General features: G+C 38.3%; 1 protein-coding gene across 1 annotated transcript in view; it reads right to left on the bottom strand.

Moving 5' to 3' along the window:
- Window positions 1–1,961: 1,961 nt before the first annotated feature.
- The window catches only part of CRIM1 (cysteine rich transmembrane BMP regulator 1), a 175,289-nt gene continuing 165,284 nt past the window's right edge, over window positions 1,962–11,966 (bottom strand). Inside the window, exons 14-17 of the mRNA XM_036380356.2 lie at window positions 8,656–8,850; window positions 7,538–7,657; window positions 5,965–6,152; window positions 1,962–4,935 (exon numbers count right to left, since the gene is read on the bottom strand). Coding sequence (XP_036236249.1) covers window positions 4,759–4,935; window positions 5,965–6,152; window positions 7,538–7,657; window positions 8,656–8,850 — 680 coding nt within the window. The 3' untranslated portion in view covers window positions 1,962–4,758. The remainder of the gene's footprint in view (window positions 4,936–5,964; window positions 6,153–7,537; window positions 7,658–8,655; window positions 8,851–11,966) is intronic.

The raw sequence follows: 11,966 nt of genomic DNA, 5'->3' as shown, positions 1-11,966 counted from the left end.
GCTGGGCTGGGCTGGGCTGGGCTGGGCCGGGCCGGGCTGGGCCGGGCCGGGCCGGGCTGAGGGAGCGATCGCAGAGCCGGGCCGGGCCGGGCCGGGCTGAGGGAGCGATCGCAGAGCCGCACACAGCGGTGTCCGTACTGACTCACAGCTCCGCACAGAGTAGGGGCGGCTCATCGGGCAGGAGGGGCAGGCGTAGAATGGTTTGAGTTCGAAGGGACCTTGAAAGATCACCCAGTTCCAGTGCATCTGCCGTAGTAGGAGTATTTGCAGTAGTTTTGTTGTAACTTGTTTTTATACTGTCATTGATGCCTCCATTCAGTCACCCACTACACAAGAATCTAAGCTTTTCTTAGAATCTACTTTTTCTTACCAGCACTGTGCCTCCCATGCCCATCCTTTGCTAGCTTTGTATTGTGCCCTTACGTGCAATAGCTTAGGATGGGCTTTTTTTAGATTGTATTTTTTTTTTTTGAGAAGCCATGAATTTTTGATATCCTAAAGTACGTACCAGCAGTTTTCTCAGCCTAATTTCCTGATTCAGTTTGAGTTTCTTTTAATTTTCTTTCTGTACTTCGTACTTGATGTTTGGCAACGCTGCAAGTGGAAAATGCATTCCTAGTTAAGCATTGGAGTGCCACTGAGGTCATTGAAACGATTTGCATCCTATCCTACTCGGGATTATGACAGATTGATAAACCCTAGTGAAAATAGGCATTCCAAATATGATCCTTTCAGACATTGTAAGGCAGAGGAGGCCAGGACTACTTATGAGTGTTAAAATGTGGATGCATCACTTCTTTTATACCTTGATGTTTTCATTGTTTTATACATGATGTTCTCTGTTTCATTCTGATGAAAACCCAAAATGCTTGCAGAGTTTGAAGATGCTCTTGTAGAAGACATAAGTCTGCCATAGTCTTAGTCTTGGGAAGGAGCAATAATGCTGGAACAGGTAACCAGTAAGGGAGAAAAAATTCAGCATATGGAAATAGAAAGGGACGCACATAAATACAGATCTATCCTAGTTAAAGTCAGTTATGGGCTCTGCAATAATTACTGGCCATTTTTGTATTATTGCAGCTTGTTCTCTACAAGAACACCGACTCAGCAGTCAGTAGCAATCTAAACAGTAAACACCATGGCTGCATCCAGGGAGTACCATGTGTGAACAAAGTGGACATTTTCGGTTCCCCTACCCTTCACCTTAAAGGGTACATGGAAGTGCAAGGTCAGCCGTAAGGCACGGAACTACTCTTGAAGAATTGTATCTTGGGATTCTTAAGAAAAAAAATGGAAACAAGATATAGGTCTCTAAATCAATGTGTGACATATAAGTACTGATCTACTGCTGCTTTGAATGCAGTGTCAGGGATATTTAATGAAACCATTAGGAGAATAGGTTCAAAGAAAGGAGGCAAGTAGTTAAGCTGAAAACCACTTTGCCTCAGGATCTTACATACCAGAACTTGGACATCAAGTTAATTAACTTACAAATTAGTAGAAGAAAAACACCCATCATAGCCTAAGAGATGATAAGTTGATCTGCAGCTCAGGAAGCCCATGAAATGCAAATTCTGATCCCATACGCTTTTTGTAGGACCTCACATTAGAATCCTGTATGGTTAATCCTCACATTAGAAGCCTTTCTGTCAGGTAAGACCAGACCACATGAACTCCATGGGAGGGCAAAGGCCTAACTTTGCATTTGGTTCATCTTTACTGTACGCTGGAATTACTTGGAATTCCACAAAGCTTCTAATGGGAAAATTCTTCAGTGTAATATGCAGAACCTTCTGTGCATGCAAACTCTTCTTTACCCACAGAACTTTCTGAATTGTTCTGATCTCAGGTCAGCATGACAATAATACGAACTCCTACTCACCATAATATCAAACTACCAATGTCTCAAGGACCAGTGCCCAGAAGTGATAAATACAAACATTTAGGAAGACACACATCCGTAGGTTTAAAATTTTTTATTGTGCTGCCAAGAGCCAAATTACAAGAAACCGCCTTACAGTTAAAAAAGTAAACAAGCAATCTGCTGAACCGCAGTGCACTCCGAGTGCCACATATGCATCTATTTTTCAGAAAATTATATCTGCATTTCTCTTACAAGAGCACAACAGGAACCAAAGTAAAAGAGTGTAATGGATACAGCACATAGGATAAATCATATCTTTAAAATAATAATAATAAAATAATAATAATAAAAACATTTTACACCATGTCCTATATCCTGCTAATATTTTCAGAATATGGCCTTGATTGTAAAACAAAAGCAAGCATTTACAATTTCTGGATAAAGACTGCTTACTCTTATGCAAGGAATGGATGTTTTGTCTTGACAAAATCTCTGTAGTTACTGGACAGAAACATCTCTGTTTCATTATCAGGTTGAGTACAAAACACTGGGGAGACTACATTTTTTCTTATTGATGGTTGGAAACTGAAGTTATATAAGCAGAAAAAATGTTGACCCTTAATGATACACCTATTTTTTTCTTTGATGCAAACAGCTAGAACACCTTTTTGATATTCTAAAACAAAAAAAAATTGTTAATCTTCAGATTAATAAATTAGGTCATTATAATAATAAATTAGTTTTTTTTTTCAGTTTTAAAGTTCAGCAATCTCTGACCAAGTATTTACAACAATACTTGAGAGTTCCTTTACAAAAAATACATTTTCTTTTCACATTAAGCATACTGGGTATCTGTGTCTCTTATGACAAGCATTTGTAAAAGAAAAAAGGCAATGCACAAATGGGTAATTAGTATAAAAGTGCCAAGACCTGTTTGGAAAGTTAACATTGTATTATACAGTCAGAGTTATAAATGAGGCAAGCTACAACAAACTTCCAGCTTAATGTGGACAATATTCCAGTAGTTGTTTCAAACAATTGTTTGCAAAAAAAAAAAAAAAAAAAAAACCAAACAAAAAGAAACAAAAGAAAAAAAAAAGAAAAAGAAAACCAACCAAAATCCAGGAGCTGATTGTGTTATTTTATGGAGTTGATTAGTGCTGCATGTATATTGTCATCAGTGTCTCTAGCCAATGCATTCATTAAAAAGCCTTTTTAAGGCTAAGCAGGAAAAGAAAAATAAGAAACACCCTGAAATGTAGCAAGTAGCAAGAGCAACGCTTACTGCTATAATCGTGCACGAACTGAACACACGCCAACACAAGAGTGCACACACACACACACACACACACACACACAAACACGTTCAAATCAAATCAAATCAAACTGTAGGTAGAATGAGATGCTCTTTTCTTGTCTTTCCTAAACTCACAAGCAATTAAGCATTTATATGGAATGCCTGTTATCTGTTTCTGCTCTGGGTAAAATCTCTCTCAGATAAAAATACATTCAACAAGAAAAAAAATAGAAAAAAATATATACTGTATACATAGTATTTTATATATACAGTATATATATGTATAGTGTATATACACATGCACGTATTTATACATATGTATACCTACATGCATTTGTATATACATATATATACACAAACATACAAATACTTTTTGTTGTTTTTAGCATAATTATATTTACATAAATATTCCTATAATGCTAAGGTTTAAAGAAGCATGATCTCCTTTTTTTTCTGAGCTTCAAAAAAGGTGCTTGAGTAATATACAATTAAAATTAAGCAGCTTCCTAGCATGGAAGTAGTTTCTAAATCTGCATACCAGTAAATAAGAACATCAACAGGAAAAAAAACAACAACCTTAAAACAGTCTCTTTTTTACTCTCTTGTATACAAGAGCTTTGTCCAACAAAAATATTTTTCCTTCTCCTGTATGAACAACCAGAGATTGATATAAAATAACAAAACAAAACCACAACAGACAAAACAAACAAACAAAAGCCCCTGGAACTGCATGGTGTTCTTGACTTTTCCTTCCATCCTTCTTCCCTTCCTTCCTCCCTTCAATACTGCTGTCAAAAGATCCAGTGCTCATATCAGGAATTACTTAGGCCTCAGTTATTTGCTAACTCTGCTGAAGTCTGGCTAATCTAGCCAATCAGCTTTGAAGAAAACAAAAATAAAAACAAAAATAAAAACAAAAAGCAGCACAAGGTATAGTTTTATACATCCTTAATAAACCCACCCTTTATTTTCTGCTATAATCTTTTCCTTGCTATTTCATTAACTACTGCAGCTTCTCATCATATAGAAAAATATTTGCAGCTACACCACACCTGTGATGTGACAAATTCTGTTCTAGGAGTATATTACTGTAGTAACAGCTGGAAAAAAAATAATCAGACCTTTTCATATTTTTTTTCACCTGGGGTTAGGCTTTTGCTGCAACAGATGCAATTTCAGAGCAACAAGATAAACCACTATCCTGCTGCTCAGCAGTATATTTTCATCTCCAGCCAAGCATGACCAGCTTTTCTTCTCTGAAACTTCCTTTTACTTCATTGCCTACCCCTAGCCCCTGATTCCCCCTCCCAAAAAACCTCTATAGCTATGTTACAAGCAAATACATCTTAACAAGTTTCAAAACTTTGGTTCTAAGAAAACACTTGGTCAGTTATCTCAAGGAAAAGTGGGAATGCTTTTTCTGGCACATTGCAGGAGTCAGAGCTCATCCCAGAAAGGTCTTAGAGCTGTACATGTAGTCACAAATCCAATACAATCCACTAAGCAACTGCACAATTCTAGTTTTATTTTAATAGCAGACTGTCTCTCCTTCTCTCGCTCTCTCTCTTTCTTAAATCCTTGGCAAGGGTGCAATTCTTCAAACTGTTTGATAGAAATTATCTGCCTGTAGGTTGTTCTGTTTCTGCATGCTGTAAAATCCACTGTATCTTGAATCTGGGTCTGCAATTCTTAGCATCCTCTGAGAACTGTCCACCTGGACCCTGGTACCTTTCTCGCAGTCCACATATACCAGTTGATTGTTTAGGCAAGAAGGCTGTTAAAACAGAAAGGAGATATTGAGTAAATAATACAGTTTTTCTATTGCACATATAACTTTTAAAGTTTATTTGGTTCAAGTCCATATGTCAGGATCTCTAGCTTGTCAGAGTGACCCTGAGAAGAGTTTGAAAGTCTCTTTTCCAAGCCTGGCACTTGAAGAAGGATTCTGGGCTCTTCATTTCTCAGTCTCAAGGTTGTTTATTGTATCTTATCTATAAAATTCTTTCTCCTGTCCTGCCGAGGTCCACTCAGCAAGACAGCCCAAGGCATTTTGTCTGCCCCTTTTTAGTCTTTATCCTAAAAACTACATATACAATGTTTACAATTACTTCCTAATACCTATCACCTATGTTAGACAGTGAGCTTCTACTCTAAACCAATCTGTAAGTGCCAACATCACAGCAGAAGATGGAGGCCAAGAAGAAAGTCAGGACACACCCAGATCCCTCCATCTTGCCCCCCTGAATCCCCATTCTAAAAACCCCAAAATCTACTTTTTCACCTTGTAATAAATTCACTATCATTCTACTTAATTTGTCATGGCTTGCAGATCTTCATCTAAGGTTGGTAACTTGCTCCACGGGTCATAATCAAAACCACAGGTGTTTTGGGCCCTGTGCCAGGGTCTCTGAGACCACTGGCAGGGGTTGTGGCTGCTCAGGACAGCCAGAGGGATGTCCTGGGTCCTGACATCCATAAGCACAAAACAAAATCAAACTGGCAATGAAAGGGTTTGGACTTTTGTTAAAGTTGGCTTATGTCAGACATAGTAACAGACCAACACTCTCTTCAGAGTCACCATTTTTCATCTTCTGAATGGAATTCTGGTATTCTCATATCCCAGCTGGGCTGGTGTAACTGTCCTCTGTTAATTCAGCACCACACAAAAGCTTAACCTGGTTACCGGAGATGTGCCACAGCTTTTTTCCCAGCCTTTTAACAGCCTCTTTATTGCTTAACATTTCCCACAATATTTTGTTCCCAGTTTCATAAAAACGGGATAGCCTGGAAATAGACACGGCACCTTTGTTGGAGCTTTGTAGCAGGACACTGGAACCCACTGCTTCTTCTGGTTGATAAGCAGGAGCACGATGATCAGTAACAGCGCTATCGTGATTGGGATCGTCACCAAGGCAACAGAGCTGACGGATGCATCTTCGCTGGGGCGTGGCCCACTGCCACTCCGGTATTCTCCCTGGAGATGGTTCATGTCTGCAGGGCAATTGGGAGCATTTGGTAGTAATTAGAAATGGGCCTTGGCCGCAAGGAAGAATGTAATTAAAAAAGTCTCAGTTGTACATCTTGTCACTCATAAGAATTTGGACCTTCTCTCCTGCAATGTCACCTTATTTACATAAATTAGAACAGCATGTATCTTGTAGAGGGACCATTTGTCAGGAAAAGGCCATCAAAAAGAGAGGAGATAGAAGGAAATCCTAAAGCACAGTAATGACCAAGTCTGACAACAACAACCTATTATATCAGTTGTGTTTGCATGATCTTAACTGATCGCAGCCAAATTCCCACTTGTAAAAAAATCAGACTCTGTGTTTCCAGGCTGAGGAGAGCTTGGAAATCTTAGGATGAAAGCAATTTTTTTCTTTTTTGCTTTTAAAAACTGGTAGAACAAGTACAATGTGTTCACCCTCTCATCTCTTGAGAGTGTTTTACAATATCTGCAGCACTCAGCCTGTGAAAACACACTGCTGGCAGTCTACTAGGCTGTAGCAAGTTTTGTGTGTAATTGCAAAGAATGGTAACTTTCAATGACATATACAAAATTCCCTCACAGTTTGTAGTGGGTGTTTATAATCCCCAGGCAGGATAGTTGCAAGCTAGCTACTAATGCCTGAGAAATTAAAATGCTGGAGTTATAAAAGCATAAGCTTAGAACTTTGTAAAGCAGTTAGATTTCATGCATCCTTTCTCCAAACAATAGAATGCTATGAGATCATCCTTGGATTAAAAAAAATCCTCAGGTTTAAAAAAATACATGGTTTAGGTTGTCCTTCAATTATAAAAGGTTAACAAAAACTGTGGTACAGTGTTTCCTCTGTGCTGGAATAATACAGTGCAGTTTTAAACAGAAGATGTATTTACATCCTTAGAAAACTTTATTGGCTGTCACTATACCTGAGGTGGTTTTTTGTCTCAGGTCTGACATCATGGCTATGATATATGTTAGGCTGTGGTACATATTTTTCCACCTTTGTTTATCTATTCCTGAGAATGTCAAATGGATCAAATGAAGGTCTATCAACTCCAATGGCCTGCTTTCTAGTTTTTGAATCAGAAAAGACACCCAAGAATCACTTCTGATTCATCATTTTGTTGTATTCCTAATTTTATAGAACTCCATCATATTAAGACAGATGTTTCTTCCATGCAGAACATGGAGTGATAATGAGACCAAAATGTACAAATATAATTTAATTGACTGACTCATCTTTACTCAAATGCAAAATTCAGCACTGCACTGAATTATGCATTGAAGAATATCCTCAGATACAACTGCTACCTGAATAGAAAAAGTAGATGCATTAAAACATGGGGAATAAACACAGTCCTAAGTTATCCTGGTTTATATCAGATCTGACCTCTGTGAATGTGGATTATATCATTTTCACTCGGTGTCGGCCAGTTCGGTACTTCTAGTTCAACATCTCGATGATTTGTCTTCTCAATGGGGATGTTAGTGGGTTCAGGTACATACATCTCTGTGAAACGAGAAAAATGTCTTTCACAAGTTGCAGGCTGCTTAACTTCTCAGTGATGCTATAACTGAGGAAATATACTTGCCCATTTGCAGTGCTTTGTCTTTAAATTCTTTGATTTGTTTCATAATTTTCATCATTAGCCTGGGACTTTGTTTGAAAATTTACTCCATATTGTACATGGGATACATGCCTGTTGCCATTATTGTTATCATAATGTGAATGGGACAAAGGACAGGTGTGGACAAACTTTCTTCTGAAAATACCATCCCAGAATACATGTTTAACTACAGGCTTGCTCCTCTGTAATACTCAACAAGATCACCCTCCAAAAAATGAAGGGAAGGCTACATCTTTCCAGCTGATATGTAAACTGTCCCTACTGGTTTCTTTGCCTTCCTTTTTTTGTAATCCTCAGAGGGGAATTCCAAGAAGGGGTACTGCTGAATCTCCCCAGTTGTCCTGTCAGAGGGAGTTATCAGCTGACTGAATAAGGTGAGCAAACTTCTGCAGAAGTATATCAGGACTCACATTAAAAACCACTTGCAATTCTTATGCCCCTTGTGCCCATAGCTAAGAAAATGTCACATTGCTTTTAAGCCAAGTTAAAGTGAAAACCAAAGCAATGCGATATTTGAAAAGTAACCAACCCTCTCAGAAAAGACAGAAATTTTAATCACTGTGACAATGTAATCTGCAGAGATGTAAGGATATTAATTTTCCCACTTCGTTAACATATTTCCATAGCGTTGTGAAAGGACAAAACAGGGGCAAGCAAGTTATTTTTCAGTTCACAGTTCTCAGAATAAGTGAAATTCAAACTATGTTTTTGTACAATGTGCCTATCTGTTAAGAATATTAATTGTCCTGAAGTCTAAAAGTCTGTTGCCTTTGTGATGCTGTTCAAACATGGACTGACATTCAAAACCCAGTTACAAAAACCTTATTATCGGCCCTAGGAAACCAGCATGACGATAAACTGGGTTGTCACATCACATTACCTGGACACATGGGACAGCAGCTTCCCTCCACGTTGATGGGTTCAGCACAAGGCAGAGGTGGGCAGCTGACAGTGGAGCAGAGAGTCTGGCCCTGCAGGCAGTAGCAGTGTGTGCAGCTGTCGATGTCCCAGCGCTCCTCGTCTGCGTACGTTTCTCCACTGAAGTGGCACACCACTTTCTTTGCAACTGTATCTTCTGTGGAAGGAAAACAGCGCTGTGAGCCTGCACTAACAGCCAATTACACACAAATCAGATTTCATTCCTAGACACAAAAGTGAAAACAATCACCACAAAGAAATCCCAGCTGGAATGAAAAGATCCTGTCTTAATCTTCCAGAAAATCTTTGTGAAAAAAGATGTCATTTCTGCTTCTTTATGAAGTACATAATTAGCCTGGGCTGCTTCTCCTCATTTTCTTAATGCAAGAGGCTAGAGGAAAGATGATTGGGACATGAAAAGATGATATCAAAAGTGCTGAGAAAATTAAGAAAAAATCATTCTCTTTGACTGTTTGAGGCTACCAACTACTCATCTTCCTCCTTGTTTCCTAGTCATCCTATTAAGCTAAAATAACCCCAAACCCTAACTACCTAAATTTCTAACTACCAATGCTCAAGAATGATAAACTCTGTGTAGAATACTTAAAAAAGCAAATTAGGCAGGATGCCAAGAAGGATTGGAGTGATTCTCAGGTGAAATAACTAGAAGTGCTTAGATTGTAATGATAAAACATATTTGAAGGGGATCTGACCCTACAACTGCATCAATGGAAAACCCCTGGAAAAGAGCAATAACAAAACTCAGTACATTTTTAATGGTTAATATTATATAAATTGGAAATTGATGTGATCTTTCTGCCTAGGCATTCAATACACCACTTTTTAATGTTGCATCCTGTGCAATCCAAAAGGTGGTCTGCAGTAAACCTATTTCACTGAGGAGGAAGTAATGAATTGCTTAGCCGAGGATGTTTTTTGGTGCTGGAGCACTTTAAGGATAGCGAAAAAACAACACAGCAGAAACTCCAAAAGCCAAGCAGTGCTCTATTTTCATTTTAGCTTCCTCCTACCTTTGTTTGTAAGAGGCAAAAATTGTTATGAAACCTGCTGATGACATGAGCTTACACATTAAACATATATGAATGAGATAATAGAATGAAATTTCTTAAACTTTCAGATAAATACTGGTTTAACATTCACACAGATTAAGTATGCCAGTTAGACATATTTACCCTGCGTCAATCTTATTATATATTTTGGCCATGGGTAAAGATTTTAATTAGTGACAACATAATAGAGACATAATCTGGAATAACAAGGCATGCAGTCAGCAGATCAGTCCAACAGATTTGAGAGAGTAAATTCAAATACAAAAGAAGACCAGCAAGAAGTACTATTGTGAAAACATTAGTGGAATTATCTGAAAGGCACAAATGGTTCCCGAGGTCCTTGGTATCTCATGGCTTGCATGGCTTTTAGTATGGGTCCCAACCTCTCCAAGTAGATTTTGTAAGTGAATGTGGTGTGGGCATGGGAAAGAAAAAGTGGGAGGAAAAGATGGCAGCCAGCTGCAGGAAGGGCATTAGGTTCTTCCCTAGCTGATGTGCATTTTGGCACATAGAGCCAGCAGAGCCCTGTGTCAGGAGGGTGTGTCTGGGGACAGGGCGAGGCACACTGCCTCAGCACCCCTCTGCTGCTCATTACATATGCAGACCTAAACCTTAGCACTTTTGGCCCATTCACATTAGCTCCCAACATGTTAACTTGCTTCACTTAGGACACCTTCTTCAATTCTGCAGCTGGTTTGTCTGGAAAAGTCCTTTAACTTGCTCAGGCTTTTCCAAATTTGTTGAAGAACACATCAACATTTTTTTCAGCAAATATTTTTTAGAAGAATGAGCAAAGGTAAAATCACAATTCCAGTGCTGTACCTTTGAACCTCAAGAGGAAATTTTAAATACTATCCCGTGAGTGTTTCCTGATTTGGTGTCCATCTCTATGAAATTACAAACAAGGATGAAGATGAAGGCTACAACAGGTGCTCAAGAACAGTGGAAACAAGACAGGCTTGCAGTAAGAAACCCGCATACAAAACCACAGTTCAGTGTCTAGCTCTACCCACTTCTCTCAAATTTCTTCTAGCTCCACCAGCCTCATCTGGTAAATGACTGGACAGTCATTGCTCTGTTTTCTGCAGAAGACTAATCTCGTCTCTAATCAAATAGATATCCCTTTATCCTCTCTAAACTAGAAGTTTATCTTTTCAAATTAATCTTTCTTTGCATGCGAAAGATGAATGTTGAACACACAGGATGAAGATTCAAAGAACAAAGCATCCACAACTAAAATTTTGAAGTTGAGTCTGTACAAACTGGATCCAGAAAGAAGCAGAATGAATAATGCAGTGCTAAAATCCTGCATAGTTTTTGAAATTCCAAGAAATGAAGAAGGCCTGTTTCCACAGAGTTTGCCTATGCCCAAGGAAGTGACTGAATCACCATCCCTTGGGGTATTTAAAAGACATATAGACACAGCATTTGAGGACATGATCTAGTGGTGGACTTGGCAATGCAGGGTTAACAGCTGGACTCATTGATCTTAGAGGTCTCTTCCAACATAAATGATTCTACGATTCTAAACATTTTATCAAGTATTGCATAAAAATATTTAGAAAGAATCTGTACAAAGATGTGCTTCACAGTTCTCAAAAATGAAGAGTAAAAGAGTAAGAACCAGAAAGATGGAAAATTAAGTGCATGACCTGTCTTGCATGTAAGGGTATATATAATTCATGGAAGCCATAAAAAAAGTTTCCATGAATTTCTGTTATTTAAACCACAAAACATTCTGACTACATAGGACAACATGGTTTAATAAAATGTAGCATCACTGAAAATCTTTATATCTGAGTATTAATTAAAATCTGGCTACTGCATTTTGCTTTGCTGAGTAGTTGCTACTAAAAAAACCCATGAAGTTTTCATAGCTCACACATTTAAGTATTTGCATATAATATTAAACAACTATACAGGATTCAAAGTAAATTAACTAAAGCTATGTCTACATGCTCTGTGTATATATTTGCAAACCTGACATGCAAGATGTAGGGTTCTAAAGGTTTCATTTTTGTAGCTCATATTGCACAACTCCCCCTGGTGCATCCTCTCCTCACTCACTGAATTCTTCAGTGCAGTATTAAGGCTCGTATTCTGATTTTACTGGTTTGATTGCCCAACTTTCAAACACTCCATATATTTTTTTTAATTTTAAAATTATTTCTGTATTAAAATTATTTTATGGTTCAAACGCACT

The sequence above is a fragment of the Molothrus ater genome, chromosome 3 (assembly GCF_012460135.2).
Source record: "Molothrus ater isolate BHLD 08-10-18 breed brown headed cowbird chromosome 3, BPBGC_Mater_1.1, whole genome shotgun sequence".
NCBI classification, from domain to species: Eukaryota; Metazoa; Chordata; class Aves; order Passeriformes; family Icteridae; genus Molothrus; species Molothrus ater.
Note: the sequence above shows the minus strand (reverse complement) of the source record. Positions and strands in the feature narration are given on the sequence as shown.